General features: G+C 46.1%; 1 protein-coding gene across 1 annotated transcript in view; it reads left to right on the forward strand.

Annotated features, from left to right (window-relative positions):
- The window catches only part of LOC131480512 (S phase cyclin A-associated protein in the endoplasmic reticulum-like), a 73,776-nt gene that overhangs the window by 17,107 nt on the left and 33,867 nt on the right, over window positions 1–22,802 (forward strand). The window contains exons 2-4 of the mRNA XM_058665504.1: window positions 5,576–5,639; window positions 14,233–14,350; window positions 18,097–18,167. Coding sequence (XP_058521487.1) covers window positions 5,634–5,639; window positions 14,233–14,350; window positions 18,097–18,167 — 195 coding nt within the window. The 5' untranslated portion in view covers window positions 5,576–5,633. The remainder of the gene's footprint in view (window positions 1–5,575; window positions 5,640–14,232; window positions 14,351–18,096; window positions 18,168–22,802) is intronic.

Below are 22,802 nucleotides of genomic sequence, written 5' to 3' on the forward strand. Positions count from 1 at the left end.
CTGTAACCTTACTAGATTCATTTATTTTAATAGGTCTTTTTGGAAGTGCCTCTTCCCCCTCCCCTCAGTTAATTAATTTATTTGAAAGGCAGGGAGAGAGACAGAGACACAGACAGAGACAGACAGAGACAGAGAGATCCATCTTCTCTCTGTTGATTTGCTCCCCAAAATGTTTGCCACAGTCAGAGTCAGAGCTGGGCCGGGTGAAGTCTGCAGCCTGGCACTGCGTCAGGTCTCCCCTGACGTGGCAGGAAGCCGAGTGCTTAGGCTATTATCTGCTGCCTCTCAGGTGTATCAGCTGCATGAATGCTCACTGACCCTCTAATACCAGAGGTGGGCATCCTGGATGGCCTCTTCACGTGCACACCACCGTGCACAGCCGTAAAGATTATGACTTAGAACAGTTTTAGTTCCGCCCCTGAAATGTGGATGCTTCCCGCATACCCCTTTCTCAAAGACTAACTGCTCTGGCTTGGACTTAGGCTGCCGTATCAAGTGGAACTGGCAAAGCAGGGCAGTCTTCATCTGGTCCCCACCTTAGAGGAAGGCTTTTAGCTTTTCCCTGATGAGTGTGCTGCCCGTTGGGGTTGGTCATGCTGAGGTACATCTGTTTTGTATCTCATCTGGAGTGGCTATCTTAGAAGGACGTTGAGTTTCTTAGATCCTTTTTGTGTGCTGACTGAGGTGAACAGATGACCTGTATCCTTGAATGCGTTAGGATGGTGCGTCCCCATTTGCTTATGTAGGTATGCTGACCAATCCGTGTCCCTGTTACAAATCCCATTGATCTTGCTGTGTGGTCTTTTTATGTTCTGTTGCATTGGATTTTTATTAGTATTTAAGCATTTTTGGATCTGTGGATATTGCCTTGCAACGTTCTTTTCTTTTTGTCTTTATGGGATGAAAACAGTCCCTTTACAATGTTTCCTGAAAGGGAGAACACACAGATAGTAACTCCTCTGGTAACACATTATGGTACACTGGCCAGTGTGTTTTTGGTGATTAAACATAATGCTGTGAATCAGTTTAGTTTGCCGAGTGTTCATTTGCAGCGTCCATCTGCAATGTTCTTTTCTTTAACAGCCATTTCTGGCTTTGGTATCAGAGTAATGTGACTCTCACACAATGAATTTGAAAGTGTTTTCTCCTCTTCAGTTAAGAGGGAGTGATATTAATTACTTTTTTGTAAATGTTTGGTGGAATTCGTGAGTTAAGCCACCAGGTCCTGGGCTGTTCATGGTTGGGTTTTTTGTGACTGATTCCATCGCTGTTACTGATCTAGTCAGATTTCATTTTCTTCAGTTCAGTCTTGGTAGGTTGTATGTTTCTAAGAATTTGCGCGTTTTGGGCCCGGCAGCGTGGCCTAGTGGCTAAAGTCCTCACCTTGAACGCCCGGGATCCCATATGGGCACCGGTTCTAATCCTGGCAGCCCCACTTCCCATCCAGCTCCCTGCTTGTGGCCTGGAAAAGCAGTCGAGGACAGCCCAAAGCCTTGGGATCCTGCACCTGTGTGGGAGACCCAGAGGAGGAGGTTCCTGGTTCCCGGCTTCAGATCGGCGCAGCACCGGCCGTTGTGCTCACTTGGGAGTGAATCATCGGACGGAAGATCTTCCCCTCTGTCTCTCCTCCTCTCTGTATATCTGACTTTGTAATAAAAATAAATAAATCTTAAAAAAAAGAATTTGTGCATTTCTTGTAATGTACTAAATATGTTGGTGTGTGATTGTTCTGCATAGGCCTGCTAGGTCCTGCTGGGGTTTGAGTATCCCCACCAAAATGTGCGTTGAAAGAATCACCTTTTGTGGTGTGAAGAGTTGGAACCAAGTAGGACTGTTGAGAGGTGTTGAGGGCGCACGAGCTCTCCATGTATGCATGGGGCAGTGGTGTGTCAGGAGTGGGTCGGCCTGGACGTCAGTTTGGTGCCGTGTGATGTTCTGCGCCTCCTGGGCCCCACAGAGGCCTTGCCAGGGCAGCTCCCATAGTTTCACGGCCCAACCTTCTGAACCGCGAGGCAGATAAACCTCTTTTCCTTAAAGGTGTTATTTTTTTTTAAAGCTTTTCTTTTTTAAAAACAGTTTATTTATATTTATTTTAAAAGATAGAATATTAGAGACAGTATTATCCCTCTTGTAGGGGAATACAGATAAATACACACACACACACACACACACACACACACAGAGCGTGAGAGAATCTTTTCAACAGCTGTGGCTGGGCCAGGCCAAAGCCAGGAGCCAGGAGTTCATCTGGTCACTCGCATGGGTAGTGGGGGCCAGGTGCTTGAGACATCCTCTGTTGCCCACCTGGGTACACAGGAGTAGGAGATACGTTGGAAGCAAAGGTGGGTCTCAGGCCTAGACACTGATTTGTCATGCAACCACTGTACCAACGTGCCTGACTCTGCTCCTTACCGAAGACCCTGTCTCAGGTATTCTTTTACAGCTCAACAAACATTCAGACGGGTTCAGAGGTCTATAGTATTGTTCAAATATACCCTTTTCCTTGCTGACTTTTTCTAGATGATCTGTTCCATGTTGGAAGTGGGGTCTTGGAAATTCCTAACATTACAAGTTGCTGTTTTCGTTAAAATTTGCTGTAACTGGGCCCGGTGCTGTGGCCTAGCAGCTTAAGTCCTCTCCTTGATCAGGCTGGGATCCCATATGGCCACCAGTTCTAGTCCTGGCAGCTCCACTTCCCATCCAGCTCCCTGCTTGTGGGCTGGAAAAGCAGTCGAGGACGGCCCAAGCCCTTGGGACCCTGCATCTGCATGGGAGACCCTGAAGAATCTCCTGGCTCTTGGCTTTGGATTGGCTCAGCTAGCTCCGGCCGTTGCACTCACTTGGGGGGTGAATCATTGGATGGAAGATCTTCCTCTTTGTCTCTCCTCCTCTCTGTATATCTGACTGTAATAAAAATAAATAAATCTTTAAAAAATATTTGCTGTATCTGTGTAAGTGCTCATATATTTACAGTTGTTATATCCTCGTGGTAACTGACCCCTCCTTCCCCAGTGGATGGAAGGTTTTTTGTCTCTCCAGGAAAGGCAGATTTAACAGAGAAAGAGATACAGAGCGAAAGGTCTTTTGTCCACTGGTTTACTCCCCAAATGACCTCAAGTGGCTGGAGCTGAGCTGATCCGAAACCGGGAGCCAGGAGTTTCCCCTGGGTCTCCCGTGCAAGTACAGGGTCCCAAGGCTTTGGGCCATCTGCTGCTGCTTTCCCAGGCCACAAGCAGGGAGATGGATGGGAAGTGGAACAGCCGGGACGTAAATCAGCACTCATGGACTCCCAGTGCTGGAAAGGGGAGGATTAGCCAATTGAGTCATTACAGCGGGCCTCTGTAGTTGTTAGTTTTTGTCTTTTAACTTTTACTCAAGAGTTAAAAGTGGCATTTATTCCACTGAAGTTATTAGAGTATACTGAATTTGATTATTCTTATTACCCTTCTACTCTTTCCATATATTTGTGTGCTGTTAGCATCCTCTTGTTTCTGTTGGAAGAACTCCCGCAGGTTTTGTCTGGGCGGGTTGTCATTTTAAGAGGTTACAGTGGCAAGGCCTGGCTGAGTAGGTGGAGGCTGAGCAGAGATGGAGTGGATTGTGAATGTTCCAGATGGGGGTCCTGCAGGTGTGTGGCCCTGAGGCGTGGGTGTTTGCATTGTGTGGGAGGATAGACCAGTGTGACTGGAGTGACATGATGGGGAGGTGTGGAGAGCTGGGGAAGTTAGGGTATGGGAGGACTACTGGGAGGACCTTGGTTTTTCCTGTGAGGCAGATGGAGAGCATTGGGGGTTTGTGAGCTACTTTCCTGAGGTACAATGGAGTTCATCCATTTCGAAGTAGGTTTTTGTATATTTGCAGAGCTGTGCAAGCAACACCATAGTGAATTTTGGAACATTTTTTTGCCACCCTACCTAAAACTGCACCCCTCTCCCTTGTTAATAGTCACCCCTGTCCTCCAGTCCCAGACGCAGGCAAACACCAGTTCTTTCCTCACGGTGCGGACTGATCATTGTGGACATCTCATGTAGATGGAGTTGTGCCATATGTGGTCTTCTGTGACTTGCTGCTCGGGCCTTGGCTCAGTGTGTTCAAAGCCGTCTGCATGGTGTCATGGTCAGCTCAGGTGACACTGTGTTGATTGGCAGACAGGAGTCCCTCTGGCTGTGGACACTGGGCTGGTTTCCACTCTCCTGGCTGTTAGGAATCACAGCACGGTGGATATTTGTCGGTTTTGAGTGGACTTGTGTTTACATGTGCGCTGATGCATTTCCAAGGAGTGTGTTTGCCTAACAGGGTGGGCCGTCAGGGTGCCTTTCCCAGGAAGAAAGTGGGTCCCAGCTGCTGCTCTGTGCCTTTTGACTCTCCGTAAGGATTAGGCCGTGTTTCCTAACAGTTCTCTGCCCCATCTGTGTTCTGTTTTGTCTGCCTTGGATTTGAGAAAAAGTTTGGCCACATTAGAAGTAGGGGTTCCCTGAGAAGTAGGGTGTGTCCTATGTAGAACCTCATGGGATTGGTAAGATATTCTGGTAGACAGTTTACGATAGTTCTTTAGAAAGGTTTTCCCAGTGTTCTCCTTGCCTGATTGGGCTCACCACTGCGCCTGTCCTGTGAAAACCACTTTTCAAAGAAGAAAAAGGCGTAAGTGTTTGGTGCCAACACTGCTGCTTGGGACACTCGGTCCCATGTTAGGATGCCTGGCTTCAAGTCCTGACTTTTTTTTTTTTTTTTAGTAGACTTACTTCTTTCAAAGTCAGATTTATGGGAAGGGAGAGACAAAGAAAGGGAGATCTTCATTTACTGGTTTAGATGGCCGAAGCCAGGAGCAAGAAGCTTTGTCCAGGCCTCCCAAGTGGATGGCAAGGGCCGCAGCCTTCAGCTGTCTGCCGACGCCTTCCCCAGGCCATTGGCAGGGAAGTGGAGCAGAAGTGAAGTGACAGAGTTACTAGTTGGTACCCGTCATGGTATGCTGGAACCACAGGTGACAGCTTTACCTGCTCCGTCACAACACTGGCCCCTAACTCCACTTCTGATCTCAGATTCTTGTGCGCTCTGGGAGGCAGCAAGTGGTGGCTCAGCATACTTGGGTCCCCACCACCTACATGGAGACCTAATTGAGGTCCAGGTTCTCGGCTTCAGCCTGGCCTGTGCCTGGCTACTTCTGGCATTTAGGGATTGAACTAGCAGGTGGAAATTTTTTTTTTTGTCTCTTGTCTTTCAAGTAAACATTAAAAAAAATTAGAATGGATAAAAATATAAAGAATGTATCTTACAAAGTTGAGATAAATGTTTCTTCAGTCAGTTTGAGAGAGTGTGTGTATGGGTTGTAGTAGAAAGTTGAAACTTTTAGTTTAGTATGTCAACACCTGTTAGTATTTTATTAATGTAACTGACACTTCTCTTCCACTTTGTATTTGCTTTTGGAGACTATTGAGGGATCGTTCAGTCTTGAGTATTTAAAGCCTGCTGTGTCGTATCCATGTTTAGTGTGGTAAGAACCTTGAATAGGCTTGCATGTGTTTTGTGAATTTTTTGGTCATATGTTGACTAATGGTATGCCTACCTTTTATTGCAGGAGTCACACCCCATGGGTTTATGTGGTGAATGATCTTGGCACAGAAGAGAATGAAAGCATGATGGTAAGTGTCCAGCTGCAGACAGGGCCTCGCTCCCTCCCTCCCTCCTGGCTCATTTTTGTAAATGTTTCCTGCTGGTTTCACCAGGATGCTTTGGAGCATGGTGCTGCCAGGCACCATGAAGTGAGCAGATGGGAGTGTCCCGCTCAGGCCTGGAGCCCTGCGGCTGCCACCCCCGCCCAGGGCTCAACAGGGAAAAGCACAGGCAGCCCCTGCTTTACTTTATGTCTTACGGTTGAAAATATACCCAGGGGGCTGGGCCAGCAGCCTGACCAGCTGCTCCCCTGGCCCAGCCAGCTCTTAGAGGAGCCCTGCTCTTCCCGCGCCTGGATGGTTCCTGAACCCAGCTGAAGTGGACAAACAGATGTCTGTGTCCCACAATTTTGCTTTCCCAAGCCAGGCTTTCCACAGTTGTATCATCTGAAACTGCCCAGACCGAGGAGATACAGGGGATGCGGCTGCAGGTGACCCAGCCTGTTCAGCTCCTCGAGGGCCAGCCCAACACCCAAGCAGCTGTCCCTGCTCTGGTTTTCCTGGCACATGGTCTGTGATTTGTCACCCTCTTGTTTTTACTGCATTCACTGACCGGGGGGCACCCTGTTTCATTTGTAAGCTCTTTTAGTTACTGTTCACCCAATGATTTCCTGATTATCTTTGGGTTTTGATTAGAACATTTTTTTTTTTGAAAGGCAGAATTGTAGAGACAGAGGGAAAGACAGAGCTTCCATTTGCTGGTTAACTCCCCAGCTAGACTGTGCTGAAGCCAGGATTCTGGAACTTCATCTGGGTCACGCACATGGGTGCAAGGGTCTGATAAGCACTTGAGCCATCCTCGACTCATTTCCCAGTGCACTGCAAGTCTCCAGCACTCCAGTGGTGGCCATATGGGATGCCAGCCAATGTTGCAAATGACAGTTTAACCCGCTGATCTATAACCCCAGCCCCAGCGTTTTTGAGGGGAGAGGCCTTGTAATATGTGGGGCTCAGGCAGAGGCCCCACTTCTGAGAGTGAGGGCGGGAGTGCATCTGCGTGTGGCTCCTTTCTCATTGTATCCTCCCCCACCCCCTAAAGCCACACTCTCCCTCAGCTCCAAGGCTGTGATTTGTTTGTATCTGTTATTGCCATCAATTTCATCCTGAGAAGTCCCTGCAGTGAGGGTTTTTTTTTTATTTATTTACTTTTATTGCAAAGGTAGATAATGCAGAAAGAAGGAGAGACAGAAAGAAAGATATTCCATCTGCTGATTCACTCCCCCAGTCATTCCCCTAGTGGCCACAATGACTAGATCTGAGCTGATCCAAAGCCAGGAGCTTCTTCCAGGTCTGCCATGCAGGTATAGGCTCCCAAGGCTTTGGGCCATCTTTAACTGCTTTCCCATGCCACAGGCAGGGAGCTGGATGGAAAGTGGAGCAGCCAGGACACGAACCAGAGCCCATATGGGATCCCGGTGTGTGCAAAGCGAGGACTTAAGCCACTATGCTATCATGCTGGTCCTTGTATTTTGTCCATGGCCTTTCTGGTTTTTCTGAGGAGGTTTCGGTGTTTCTGGAAGATGGGCTTGGGGGTGGGAGTCTGTGCCAACAGGGTTTTCTTTTCTCTGGACCTTGACAAGAAGTCTTGCACCATCCTCAGCCTACAGTCCTAGGGGCTTGTGTCTCTTTCTGGCAGAATTTCAGTATTTTATGTACAACATATAGGACATTTTAAAATTCAGAAGATTGACTTAACGGGTTTAACTTGTTCCTCTGTCATAAGGTTTTCTGTTGTGGTGAAATACACAGAAGGTACATCTGTCAGCATAGCTGATCAGCACGACACTGGTCGGCACCCAGCGCATGGCTGTGAGCATGTTCCCACTGTCTCCTCGGCTCCCGTCTCCTTAGGGAGCTGAGCTGCATCCAGGGCGTGGTCACTCTGCCTCTCCACTTCCTCCTGTGCTGTCTGTCTTGTTCTTGTCTATGATTTCTGGCTGTAGCCTCCTATGTGCCCCCTAAGGGCAGTGTCTTCAGGATTCTTCCCTGTTGTATTATGTGTTGGAGTTCCCCTCCTTTTTAAGACTGAAAAAGATTCCATTGCACATGTAGGATGTTTTGCTTCTCCATTCATCTGTCACACACTTGGGTTGCTTCCTCTTGTTAGCTATTGGGAATGGTATAGTTGTGAATGTGGTGTGCAAGTATCTCTTCAGGACCTTGTTTCCTTTCGGGTGTATATCCAGAATTACAGTGACTGAGTTGGGTGGTGAATCTGTTTTTACTTTTTTTGAGGAATGATGTTGGTTCTTGTTGCAGCAGCTACACCATTTTATTAGTCTTGGCAACAGTACCTAGCGGTTGTTTACCTACATCCCCACCAATTTTTTATCATCTTGTTCTTTAAAGATTTATTTAGTAATATGAAAGGCAGAGTTATATATATAGAGAGAGATGGAGAGATAGAGTCACAGCTATCTGCTGGTACACTCTCCAAATGGCCACAAAGCTGGGGCTGGGCCAGGCTGATGGCAGGAGCCAAGAGCCAGGAGCCGGAGCCAGGAGCCAGGAGCCAGGAACCAGGAGCCAGGAGCCAGGAGCCAGGAGCCAAGAGCCAAGAGCCAAGAGCCAGGAGCCAGGAGCTAGGAACTCCATCTGGGTTTTCCATGTGGTGGCAGGGGTCCAAGTGTCCTGCTTTTCCAGGTGCATTCTGAAGTGGCCAGGTCGAAAGTGGAGCATCAGGGATGTGATCTGCCTCCCTAGGAGACTGATTGTTGCAAGTGGCAGCTTTGCTTACTATGGTACAGTGCCATTGCCTAGTCTCTGTTCATTGAAGATTCATTTAGAGACACACCCACACCCACCCCTTGCATTCACTGGGTCACTCGTCAAATCCGCACAACTGAAGGTAGCCCTGGCCAAGGGCAGGAGCCAGGAACACAATCAGTGTCTCCCCTGTGAGTGGCAGAGACCCAACCACTTGGCCTTTCCACTGCCTCCCAGGTGGAAGCGGGACGTCCTCCCAGCACTCCCGTGGGGCACGTGGGCATCGTCAGTGGTGGCTTCACCTGTTGGAACGCAGTACCTGCCCCAATTTTAGCTTCTTTTTTTTGGTATTTGTTTTTGTTTTACTTGGAATATAACAGTTCTAATAAGTGCTGGGGCAATTGTTTTATTTTTTTTAAACTATTTTCTAAAAGAAGCATCTCTATATATTTATATTTCTTGAATTGATGAAGTACATTATTCACTTAAAAATTTACTGTTGGTCTTTGCCCCTCTCCCTTTCTCCCTTCCTTCCAGAGAGAAAGAGAGAGTGTGAAATAGACAGCTACATACACATCTGGTCAGGACCTCGGTAATAGCGCTTATTATGAGTGGTGTTGACTTAATCACAAGCTTGCTTTGTGATCTGAGTTGAATGAATGTTTATTTGAGGAATTGCTTTCATGAATTTGGAAATGTTAAACCTGCCTTGCATTCCTCCAGCAAGCTCAGTTTGGTTGTAATGTGTTGCCGGATTCAGTTAGCAAGCGTGTATGTGCTTCTGTATGTAATGTACACTTGTAAATGGGGTTTTCACATCTGCACTCTCGAAAGGCACTGAACTATAATTTATCTTTTCTACAGTGTCATTCTGAGTTCTGGTAGAGTTACGTGAGCCTCTAGCAGTGGGTTGGGATGTGTTTCTTCTGTTTTATTCTCTAGAAGAATTTAATGTGTTGTGTTGCTTAAATGATTAGGAAATTCACTAGGGAAACCCTCCTGGGCCTGGACTTTGATTTGTGGGCTTCAGTTTCTTACATAAACTATTCAGGTTTTCTGTTACTGATTATGCAGTATATAATGCCATGTGAATGGTATTTTTCAAAGAATTTTTCCATTTCATAGAAATTTGCAATTCACAGGTCCAGCATGGTAGCCTGGTGGCTGGGGTCCTCGCCTTGTGTGTGTTGGGTTCCATGTGGGTGCCTATTCGTGTCCCAGCTGCTCCACTTCCCTTCCGGCTCCCTGTTTATGGCCTGGGAAAGCTTCCTGGAAGGAAGCTCCTGGCTCCTGGCTTCGGATCAGCTCACTTCTGGCTGTTGTGGCCATTTGGGGAGTGAACCAACAGATGAAGGATCTCTGGGTCTCCTTCTCTCTGTAAATATAACTTAAAGAAAAATAAGTACTTATTATTTTTAAAAATTTATTTATTTTTATTAGAAAGTTAGATATATAGAGAGGAGGAGAGACAGAGAGGAAGATCTTCCATCCAATGGTTCACTCCCCAAGCAGCCGTAGCGGCTGGAGCTGAGCCAATCCGAAGCCAGGATCCAGGAGATTCTTCAGGGTCTCCCACACAGGTGCAGGGTCCCAAGGCTTTGGGCTGTCTTCAACTGCTTTCCCAGGCCCCAAGCAGGGAGCTGGATTGGAGGCAGGGCCACTGGGATTAGAACTGGCGCCCAAATGGAATCCTGGCGCTTTAAAAGCGAAGAGTTTTAGCCACTATGCTATCCTGCGCCAGGTCCCTATGTTTTTTTTTTTTTTTAAGAAAGATATCTTCTGTCTGCTGGTTCATTTCCTAAATATCCTCAGTAACTAGCCTTGGGCCAGGCTGAAACCAAGGGCCTGGAATTTCTTAGAATAATTTTTAACTTGCCTCATACTCACAAAATGGTTACAAGTATTGTTTGCTGAATATTTGTGTTTATGCCTCTAAAGCTTGCTGCTTTACACAATTTCCTCAAAATCCACACAGAATACTAGGTAACCATAAATGAAATTCCCATGATTTCAATGCTTGTTTTTCAAATTTCTGAAAAATTCCGGAAAGAACAATTTTCTTAAAGTCCCACCACCAGAGCCCTTCTGTCTTGGGTAGTGTAAGGAGAGATGCATGCGTTCGCATGTGCACACGCACGGAGCTGGGGAGAGGGAAACAGATGATCTGCTAGTTCACTCTCCAAATGTCCACGGCAGCAGGAGGCCTGTCCCAGGGAGCTGGGGACTCAGCTCAGGTGCCCTCCTTGTGGCTGGTGAGGGCTCAGCTCCTTGAGCCATGCCTGCTGCCTCCCGTGGCCTGCATGTCTGGCAGGAACTGAGTCTGCTTGCTCTGATGTGGGCCTCTGGGATGCTGGGTTATGTTTGTTCATTATTATTATTATTTTTATTGCAAAGTCAGATATACAGAGAGGAGGAGAGACAGAGAGGAAGATCTTCTGTCTGATGATTTACTCCCCAAGTGACTGCAACGGCCGGTGCTACACCGATCCGAAGCCGGGAACCAGGAACTTCTTCCAGGTCTCCCACACGGGTGCAGGGTCCCAAAGCATTGGGCCGTCCTCGACTGCTTTCCCAGGCCACAAGCAGGGAGCTGGATGGGAAGTGAGGCTGCCGGGATACGAACCAGCACCCATATGGCATCCTGGCGCGTTCAAGGCGAGGACTTTAGCTGCTAGGCCATGCCACCGGGCCCAAGAGATTTTTTTTCCTCATTTGAGAACAAAACTCATGATGTCGGCTATTGGTGAGTGTTTTGAACATTTGCTTTCCTAGATTATTTACTGTGAGATGTGAACATGAGGACTTTTCACTCAGGATCCACAGTCAGACTTTTAACAGGAAATTGGCCTCTGTAAAATCCTCCTGCACCACTAGAGGGCACTGTGACTTTGGATTCACGTTATGTTGCAGTCTCCTGTAAGAAGAGAACCTAGGAAAAAATAGATTGAGATAGATGTCTATAATGTTATTAAGTATCACAGACTCATTGAGTTTCAGATCCTGATACTTAGATTAAAATGTTTAAAAATGTTTAAGTTATTGCTGACATTCTAATAAGATCCAGATTATTAAACATGATTAGAATTTTTGGATTTAGACTGAAAGGAGTTCATTTAACATATTACAGAAAGCATCTGTGCTATAAAATGAAAAATGTAGGAAAATAAGTCGTCACAACATTTTTGCTTATCAACTACAGGGATTGAGAATAAAAACAAAGTCTTAAATTGGTGGCTTTTTCCTTGTGTGTCTATGTGTACTAAGTATAAAAGAACTAAATTGGTTAAAGTTACATTAGAGGGCTCAACATGGTAGCCTACTAGCTGAAGTCCATGCCTAGAACTCGCTGGAATCCCATAAGGGCGCCGGTTCTTTTTTTTTTTTTTTTTAAAGATTTATTTATTTTATTACAGCCAGATATACACAGAGGAGGAGAGACAGAGGGGAAGATCTTCCATCCGATGATTCACTCCCCAAGTGAGCCGCAACGGGCCGATGCGTGCCGATCCGAAGCTGGGAACCAGGAACCTCTTCTGGGTCTCCCATGCAGGAGCAGTGTCCCAATGCATTGGGCCGTCCTCGACTGCAGTCGAGGATGGCTCAAGCCCTTGGGACCCTGCACCCACGTGGGAGACCTGGAAGAGATCCTGGCTCTGGCTTCGGATTGGCTCAGCTCCAGCCATTGCAGCCACTTGGTGCGTGAATCATTGGACAGAAGATCTTCCTCTCTGTCTCTCCTCCTCTCTGTATATCTGACTTTGCAATAAAAATAAGTAAGTCTTTAAAAAAGAAAATAACCTGTGAAGGAGAGGAAGTTTGGGGTGGGTGGAGGTTTGGGGACAGCGCTGTGTTGGTTTTCCTCCTGGCTTGGGTGGCTGTTGCTTTACTTGTTTGTGGCTCAAAACCCAGTTCCTGTGCTCAGAGATTGAGGAGCATGTGTGGTTATTTCCTCTTTCTCAGGATGGTGACGTTTCCCTGTGGACCATTCTTTTTTTTTTTTTAAAGATTTATTTGTTTTTATTGCAAAGTCAGATATACACAGAGGAGGAGAAACATAGAGGGAGATCTTCCATCTGATGATTCACTCCCCGAGTGGCCGCAATTCCCCAAGTGATCACAATGGCTGGTGCTGTGCCAATCCGAAGCCAGGAGCCAGGAACTTACTCCCACGTGGGTGCAGGGTTTAAGATCTTGAGCTGTCCTCTGCTGCTTTCGCACATGTTCCAGCCAGGAGCTGGAGTGGAAGTGGAGCAGCCGGGACTTGAATTGATGCCCACATGGGAAATGTGCACTGCTGGCAGAGGCTTTGCCTATGATGCTATGGCACCAGCCTAATGAGAGTTGTTTTTACGGTGGTGATACCAAGAGGGAACATTCCGAGAGACCCGCATGGAGGTTGCAAACCTTTCAATGACCTTGAAGTTATGCTCACTTGCTCCTTGGTCCTCTAGGGGAGTGGCTTGCACTAGGGTGGGACGCAGCCGCAGGTGTGGCTGACTGGAGGGGAGAGGCGTCTTTGAAGACTGGCTACCATGCTGGTTAATTCACAGTGAAGTTTTTGCTTTTATGATGTTGATTCTCTCCTGTAGCTTGTGGGCTCTGTAAGGACAAGCAAGGTGCCTTATCCGTAAGTAGGTTCTGCTCAGTGTTTGTACGAAGTGATTGCCTGGTAAGTGTATGCTGACCAAAGGTTCCAGGAGTGTCGGACGCCTGAGCTGGCAGGCACCAGGAGGAGGTGTGAGCACCTGGCAGATGAGCAGAGTCTGGGCTGGACTCAGTGGTGAACTTGATGCCGAGGCAGGTGAAAAGTTCAGGGTTAGACTTCCTTTCTTCTCATAGGTGCTTGGCTGATGAAACAGTCTTTGCTACAGCATTTATGGGGTGGAAAGCAGCTTCCTGGCTTTCCCTGGGCCTGTTTCCAGCTGGCCCAGGGTTGGTTTTGGTGAGACTAGGTGGGGCTGGAGCATGCAGGACATTGCTTTCAGTAGTTTGGGTTTTGAAATGGGTAATTGAAGTATATCAGTCACAGGAAGTACTGTTTAGATATGAAGAACTTTTAGATAAAAGTATACGGGATTTGCATTAGTGCTGTCTCCAAAGAACAAAAAAGGATATCCCAAATGTTTCATGCTATGGGGAACTATGCGGAGTCTTCTGAGAGTTAACAGAAAATATGCATTATGAAAAATGGTTTCAAAATTTTTTGGGGGTTTCAAAAATGTTTTGCACCAAAATAAGCTAATGTTTAATTCAAAATTTCCAAGGACTTTTGGAGGTGTCAGCCTCTGTAGCATGTTTGTGAGATTTAGTCTCCTTACTTGCTGTACATTTAATGTCGATGGGGTCCACTGAACATGTTGACAGGTGCACAGGAGGTGCTGATGGGGTCCACTGAGCGTGCTAATAGGTGCATGGGGGTTACTGATGGGGTACCCCAAGCGTGCTGACAGGTGCACAGGGGATGCCGATGGGGTCCACTGAGCGTGCTGACAGGTGCATGGGGGGTATTGATGGGGTACCCCAAGCATGCTGACAGGTGCACAGGGGATGCCGATGGGGTCCACTGAGCGTGCTGACAGGTGCACAGCCAGGTGTGCTGCTGTGCAGGACATTTCCTGACTCTGGGGTTGTGTTCTCAAATGCAATGTGTTTTTAAGGTTGTAGAATCCTGAGTTCTTAGGCTTCAAAAAACTTGGGACTTATTTTTGCTTCCCTTGGTTACCTTCTACATCCCAAATTAGTTTTAATTCTGTCTGTTCCGAGAAAATGTGAAGAACACTAAATTTACCAACTATAGTCACTATATTGACCTGTGTGATATTTATTAACCTAATGAGTGCTCTATTTTCGTATGTAGGCTTCATTCCAGCGCTCCAACAGTCACGATAAAGTAAGGAGGATAGTGGCCGAGGAGGGCCGGACAGCGAGGAACCTGATTGCCTGGAGTGTTCCCCTCGAGAGCAAAGAGGATGATGGTATGTGTGGAAGAAAACTGGCTTCCCTGGGTGTTGTCAGTGGGACAGATGAGCCTCATCCTGGACAGGGGATAGACTGAAACGTTACGGTTCAAACACTTGGGCGGAACAGTGCATATTAAATAGGAAATAGGTATTGCTTTTGAATGCAGATGGTTTTAGAGAACTGCTGATTATTTCACAGTGCCAGTAATGAAATTGGATTATGTTTTAATGGCTGTTTTCATGGCTGAAAATTTTTATTTTTTTGAATTAAAATTTTTAATATAGGTAATGAGTTATAATTGATTACTGTTTTAATGCTTAAGTTGTTTCTATATATTTAAAAAAGTTTTTAACATCTTCTTTAAGTTGGTTCCTGTTTCCACTACACAACTTCTTCTTACTCTCACTCAGTAGAATGTTTCAGGCCTAAAAAGCATTGATCCGTTTTATTATTTTTGCTTAACTTACATTAAAATTTTTACTCATCATTTGATCCCTTTACATTTATTTCCATGATACAATTGTGGTTTTTTCTTTCATGTAATTTGTAGTAGGGATTTAATTTGAAGTGATGCTCCAGCATCACTTACTATAAACTCTGTCCTGATTATTTGTGTCTGCCTTCCTTATAGTCTGAACAACTGTATGACTTGTATTCCATTTCCCTAGTCTCTCTTAGTCATGTGTGGAACAGTGCTATTTGGTTATGAAGATACTCAGAGTATCTGCTTGGACCAGTCCTCCTTCCAGGTTTGTCAGGCTAACTAGCTGTTTTTAGAGAGTGGTTATTTTGAGTATCAGAAATCCTCAACTACGGGGGAAGATAGAATTTACTTTTTGAAATTTAGACCCTCACTAGCTAATCTTGCCATAAAGAGCATACAGCTACTCCACTTATTTATTAAAAAAAATGTATATTCAACATTATTATGAAAGTGAAAACATAGGGCCTAGTGTGATGACTCAATTAGCTAACCTCCAGTTGTAAAGCTCTGGGATCCCATATGGGTGCTGCTTTGTGTCCTGGTTGATCCACTTCCCATCGAACTCCCTGCTTATGACCTGGGAAAGCAGTGGAAAATGGCCTAAGACCTTAGGACCCTGCACCCATGTGGGAGACCCAAAGGATTGGCTCAGCTCTGGCCATTGCGGCCACTTGTGAGTGAACAGGCAGGTAAAAGATATTTATCTACTTTTCCAATAAAAATAAATGAATCCTTAAAAAAGTAAAAATGTAAAGCAAAAGTATCTTGTGGTTGCTGTTATTAAAATATGCGAAACATCTTTCCATTTTGTATGGAGTATGCACAAATCAAACTACTCTGTTGGTGTTTTTTGTTAAATGTGTTTCTTTTTTTTTAAGATTTATTCATTTTATTACAGTCAGATATACAGAGAGGAGGAGAGACTGAGAGGAAGACCTTCCATCCGATGATTCACTCCCCAAGTGAGCCGCAACGGCCGGTATGCACCGATCCGATGCCAGGAACCAGGAACCTCCTCTGGGTCTCCCACGTGGGTGCAGTGTCCCAATGCATTGGGCCGTCCTCGACTGCTTTCCCAGGCCACAAGCAGGAAGCTGGATGGGAAGTGGAGCTGCCGGGATTAGAACCGGCGCCCATTTGGGATCCCGGGGCGTTCAAGGTGAGGACTTCAGCCGCTAGGCCAAGCTGCTGGGCCCTAAAGGTGTTTCTATTAAAAAAATAAAAATAAATAGCCAACAGGTGGAGGACCTCTCTTTGTCTCTCCTCTCTGTAAATCTGCCTTCCAAATAAAAATAAGTAAATTAAAAAAATTTCAAATTAAAAAAAAAAGAAAGAAGATGCTATAGGAATGAATCCCAGGTACATAATCTGAGTTCTGAATGCAGAGAAGTCGAACCCTCTGGGAATCTGCAGTTATGACAAAAATTTTATGGAAACTTTGCCACTTAAAAAAGAATACTTTGTCATTTGTAGGAAGGTGCTTCATTTCTTAGAAGATTCATTTATTTGTTTGAAAGGCGGAGTTACAGAGGAGAGTTACCTGCTAGCTCTCTCTCCAAGTGGCAGCAGTGCCAGACCAAAGCCAGGAGTCCAGAGCTCTTTCTCAAACTCCCATGTGGCTGCATTCGCCACTATCCTGATAGTCGGAGATGAATGGGAAGTGGAACAGCTGGGGCTTGAACTGATGAACTTACTGGCACCACAGTCAGCAGTTTAATGTGCGAAGCCACAGCACCACCCCAGATGTTTATTTTTTAAATAACTGCTTGACGGGCCTGACGGCTTGGCCTAGCAGCTTAAGTCCTAGCCTTGAACACCCTGGGATCCCATATGGGCACCGGTTCTAATCCCGGCAGCTCCACTACCCATCCAGTTCCCTGCTTATGGCCTGGGAAAGCAGTCGAGGACGGCCCAAAGCTTTGGGACCCTGCACCCGTGTGGGAGACCTGGAAGAGGTTCCTGGTTCCCGGCTTCGGATCGGCCCGTACCGGCCCTTGAGGCTCACCTGGGGAGTGAATCATCGGACAGAAGATCTTCCTCTCTGTCTCTCCTCTGTATATCTGACTTTGTAATAAAATAAACAAATCTTAAAAAAAAATAAATAACTGCTTGTTATTTACACTATATCCTCAGCTGTTTCCAAGGCAAATGATCCCACTTAAAAACAAATGTGTTTCTCTGCTTTGTATTTTGCTTCTGCCAAGCTGTATTTTTCTGCTGAGTTTTGTAAAAACCTGACCCGCTGTTGTACGAAGTAGAAGGGTGAGTGGGAGGCTGTCCGGATCCTGGAGAGCAAGTGAGGGGAGTCCGCCCGGGCCTTCTGTGGGGGAGCTGGCCCCAGTCACACCACTGAAGGAAGAATGGCTGTGATGCCTTATGGAGTTTTATTCTGGGTTTGAATCGCTCTCGAGGAGAGAATGGTTACAGAACAGTGGCTCGTGTCCGTCTTTCTAAAGCTGGACCTGTGTCTGTCCATGCGTTTGGCTTGACACATGGGACTTGTGCGAATGGGGTGCCGTGCAATGTTTTGAGGCATATATACATCCTGGAATGTTTAAGTCTGGGTAAATACTTGCTTATCCTCAAGCATTTGTGATTTCGTTTTACTAAAATAATCAAAAACCTTTCCTGAAGCTTTCCTGACCTCCTATAGCATGTTGAGAACGAATTGGAATGCTGCTGGCTGCAGAAAGACACGGAGCTGACAACCTCCCTTTTCCAAACGAAGGTGCCTACCTTATAAATGATCACGTGTGGCCAGCGCCCAGCCCACGGCTCATGTGGCCTGGTCCTGCTGAGGTGGCCGAAGACAGAGCTCCATTGCTTCAGGCTGATCATGTGGTGTGCCCTGTGAATGATGTTGTAAATATCCATATGACCCTTGGCAGTGGACAAACTCCCCATCCCAGTGTTAGGAGAATGAAGAACAAATATTAAGATTTAAGAAATAAATGAATTCTATTGTCGGATAACGAATGTGAAGAAGTTCTCTGGAGACTGCATAAGAAGTGTTGGTCATGGGACTACATGTTTAGGTTGTCAAGGACATCTGCCTGCCTTAAACCAGTGACTCCCTCCTTCCCCACTAAAGGCCGTCTGTGCAGCTCCGAACCTGAGCCTCCTCACCCCCGGGCAGGCCATGCTGACCACGAGTCCACGGTGCTGTGCCTTGGGTCAGTGTGCCTGAAAGCGGGTGTAGTTTAATCACCATCTAATTACCTCAAGCTTACAGTGTATGTCACTGTGCCTGCTAATTCACTTCCTCTTGCCTTGAAGGAAACCCCAAGTGTCCATCTGCTGGAAAGCCCAAGAGATCAGCTCCAGGCACGCACAAGGCCGCCAAACAGGTACAGCACATCAGCTTTCCCTCAGTTCCTGAGTATGTTGGCATTGCAGTTTTCTGGTTGAATATTGTACATCTCCATGTGATAAAGTGGAACATTTTAAAATTTAACAAATGTTATGTCTAGTACTCACTGTGTACCTATTTTTTTTCTAATTATTTTTTTTTTTACCAATATTAGTGTATGTGGTTCTCTTAATCCTTTTTTGTGGGAATTATCAACATGAAAGTCAAGTTTTATTACAAAACAAACTGAGATTAGGAGAGCTTTTGTAGCTCGCTGCTAAGTGGCAGCCGGGGTTTGAACCTTGGTTGTCTATGAGCAGTTTATTTTCCCAGTCTTCCTATTCCACATCCCGTATTTGTGAGCTCCCTGTGGTGGTTTTTCCTTCGTATAATTCAGACTTTAGGTTGTAGGATGGTAGGAAAGATTTTAGCGCCAGATTCTCAAATTGCTTTACTAAGATATTAGAGAACACAAGCCTACCTATTTTCAAAAATATTAGCATACTTTCTGTGTGAAGAAAGAGAGATGGTGAAAGGGTTTGGTCCCTTAGTTTGTCCCTCCCCCAAGTGCCTGCTGTGACCAGAAGGAACTGTGCCAGGCAATCCGGTCACTTGGGTCGGTGGCAGACATCCGGTCACTCACTACTGCTGCCCAGGCTCTGCACTGGAGGGAGTGTGAGCTGGAGATGCAGACTGAATCCAGGGAGTACCATGTGGGGTGGAGGCATCCCAATGACTAGGCTAAGAGTTTTAATCCATGGGTATTTCTCCTGAACATTTCATGTAATTTTAATTTGATATTATTAACTATAGCAGTATGTATGCATTATGAAGTATGAAGTACACATGGACCCTAACTAACATATTGTCGTGGGTTCAGCAAGATTTCTCCTCCCTACACATAGAAGTATCTCTAGTAAAAAAAATTAATAATGATAATTAAAAGAAAAAAAAGAAGGGTAGATTTTGAGAAATAAGCCAACTGTGTGGATTAGAAAGAATACATACATGTGTTGGCAGGTAAGTTGGCACCATGAACTATGTGGATGGAAGCATCAAGATGAGTTTCCGTGCGATAAGGGAGGCCCAAGTGGCTGTGTGTGGTGGGGAGACACTCCTGGCTCTGATGGAAGCTGTGGACTCGGGCAGAGTTGCACCTGCCAGAGCCGTGGCCTGCGACTGTGCATGGGGAGGCAGCAGAGACAGCTACTGTGAAGGGGCCAGCTGCTCGGGGTTGGGTCATCCAGACACAGATGACTGCAGCTAAAGCCCTCTGGAGCTGGGGCCACCTGGGGCCACCTGGGGCCAGGAAACAGGTGACCTGAGGCTTGGTTGAGGAGTCAGCTAGTGGACATACAAGGCTTAGAAGTGCAGTGAGACATGTGAGAATAGTACGAAAAATGCATTTCACCATTGAGATGGTTTATTCCTGAGGTCTGGGAAAAGTGGACACTTTTCTAATCGAGTCTAAATTGATCCAAGGAAGGAGTAAAGTGTAACATAGAAATTATGCAGTGAAGCAGGTGAATGTTGAGTTTTGCACATTTATAGATACAAGGGAACCATGTAGAGATCTTGGACATGAACATTTTACCAGTGACATTTTGATGAGCTGTAATTAATGGCAGAAGTGATAATCTGGGCAAAGGGATTAGTCAACATGAAGGGACAGTTGTTAACTGGAAGATGCTACTGAGGAGAACTTAGACTGTTAGCTCTGAGGGCTAAAGAGATGGGGAATGCAGAGGATCATTTAAGGCTGAGAAATGACAGTGTGTGTCTCCTAAGCCTGCTCAAAGTGGAGACTAGAGAGCGGGCACGGCGAGGGTTTCCCTCACTTCCGGAGTGTCCCGAAGCTGCAGAGTATAAACTGCGGAGCCGAGCAGGGTAAATAAAAATAGATTCACACCCAGAGCCACTCTTGAGAACTTGCAGAACATCAAGGTTAAGACAGAAATCACTAAGATTACCGAGAAATAAACACATCCACAAGGGACAGACTGGCTAATGGCAGTGCTGTTGTCAACACAGAGGCGAGGGGAGAAGTGTCCTCCCAGTCTGGGCCAGATGATGCTTCCAGTGCAAGAGTGAGATAAAGCCACTTTCAGATATGCAGAGGCGAAATGTTTACCCTGGTTTTTTTTTTTTTTTTTTTTTTTTTTGGTTCATTTTGTGCTTCTATGAGAGAAGACCAGAGTGGTCATTCAGAAGTGAAGTTTATCTGGCTCACTGCTTTGGAGACAGAAGGTCCAGTGTGGGAAGGCTGGTGGCAAGTCTTCTTGCTGCATGGTAGCATGGAGGAAGTCAGGATGCGTGTGAGCAGCCTCCCCTCGGGTGTGGAAGGCGTGACGTGCGAGCAGCCTCCCCTCGGGTGTGGAAGGCGTGACGTGCGAGCAGCCTCATGCGTGGAAGATGTGGTGCATGAGAGCAGTGGTGAGGGGTGGCTTCTGTGGCATTGATTTCCTCCCAGGAGGAGTGGCCTGTGGCCAGTCACATGACAGAGCTCCCTGCTTCTCAGCCCTGTTGCCTTGGGGTTGCATTTCCACATATGAACACTGGGGGACATCCAACCCACAGAAGCTATGTGTAGACTGTACACAGAGCTGAGAATACTGCTTCAACAGGAATGAAGGGAGACCTGGAAAAAGCCGGACAACACGGTGGTAAATCTCATTAATGGTGGGTTCTGTGACCACCTGAGACTCCTTACCCTGCGCTTTTCCTGCTGAAGTGCGCCTCCACCTTTGTTTCTTGACCCTCTTTGGGGACTGTTTGCTGTTAGAATCATTTCCTTGCATGTCCTCTCAGCCCTTGTGTGACTCCATCTGTTCTGTATTAGACTGTTTTTGATGGAGGTGTCCCGATTCAGTCCTCCCATCTGCCTGCTCTGCCCCACGTCCCATGTGTTTGTAGTTGGAGAAAAATGCTGATGATGTTGGGTAGGCCCTTTCTGCATTGCTGACCACTAAGCCCGCATAGATAACCCTGTCCCAAGGCCCCGCTGCATTTCCTTAGTGTTTTGTTACCCCTCCCCTCTTCTCCTGGACAGTTTCACGTGGTGCCGGAGACCAGCTCCGGCTGACTCGAGAGCTTGCAAAGGATGCGTGGATCGGCGAGACTATAAGAAGAAGAGATGAGATGTGGACCACTATGGCATGATGCTCATAACAGACAACTCAGAAAAGTTGCCTTCTTTATTTATACACAAATCATCACAAGCTTTTGCACAATATCCAGTTGTTTCATTTTTAGTTTATTTTAAAAGAATGATTACAAAAATCAGTCCTAAAAAATTACTATTATTTTACTTTAGAGAAAATATTTTCAGCAAGCTATTACTCATTCAAACCTGCAGTGACCTGGCAGAAGCCAGAACTCCACGATTGGCAGCACATGCAGTTACATAGTGACAAGTGGTTAACTTATATCCAAAATCAATTTTTACTAAACGTAAACTAATATTATTTAAATATCAAGAGTACAGAATTAAAAGATCATAAATGAAAGGAATTTATGAAAGCATATAACATATATTCTTTACTAAATCTTATAATCAAATCATGCATTAATTACTGTCACCTTCACCTAGTGCTGATTCAGTTGTTTTTTGTTCTTAGTGCTGATTTAATTGTTTTTTTTTGTTCTTTTGTTAAAGGGCAGTGAGAGGGATCAAGGCAACTCAGCCAGTCTACAGAGGGCCTTTGCAAGAAATTTCCTTTTATCTTTATAAACTGTTTTCTTTCCCTAAATATGAATGCCAATATAAGGTTGAGATTTTAAGCCATTTTATGGGGGTTCACATTTGTTTCCCTTTAGAAGATGCCCCATATACTTTCTGCTTTCCATGGTGAGAAACCAAAATGCGTCATATCATGTGTTGTAACAGTTCGAGGCACATGGTAAACAAACTCTTTGTACCTCCATGATTGCCATCTATTCCAAGATATTATCAAGCGATTTCTTAAGGAAAACATACTTACGGTAGGGCAAGCTCCAGGACAAAGGTGGGCACATAACAGAATGTTTGGAAACATAGTGGGCTCAATTGTACTATTGTATGCTTTTAGCCGTGTGTCATGGCTAAAGGTATTTTTACCATAACATGATTGATCAGTTTGAGGTGTTATACAGGAATCATTTCACATTTGCAGAAAACAGCAACACCCTCAGGAGAATTCTGTGAAACATCAGAGAGGTGATTGAGTGTCTTTACAATGGGGTGAGGCAGCAATGAGGTGACCAGAGACGTTCTGCCGGGCCTTGCCACGCAGTCAGAAACTCCTCGTAGCCTTGCTCACCGAGGAGCAGTGCTCATCACAGACCCATGCCATCCATCCCAACTGCATGGCTCCCCACAACGTGGTCTCATCCTCCTGGAGCTTCCTGCACCTTCTGCTCTGTCTGCGCACTCAGGTGATGGCTTGGTTTCCTACCTCACCGAGAAAATAAAAACCAGTGGAGGAGAACCCGGCTCCCCCTGCTCCTGCACCGCGTCTGTGACCTCACCACATCTGATCCCTGTGGATGAGATTGCTCAGACCCCGCTCTTGTCTTATGTGGCTGCCCGGGACCCAGGCTGCTCCCTTACAAGCTCTTTGGGCCAGAAGCCTTTGCCTCTCTGCCTGGGTTTTCT

The sequence above is a fragment of the Ochotona princeps genome, chromosome 6, assembly GCF_030435755.1.
Source record: "Ochotona princeps isolate mOchPri1 chromosome 6, mOchPri1.hap1, whole genome shotgun sequence".
NCBI classification, from domain to species: Eukaryota; Metazoa; Chordata; class Mammalia; order Lagomorpha; family Ochotonidae; genus Ochotona; species Ochotona princeps.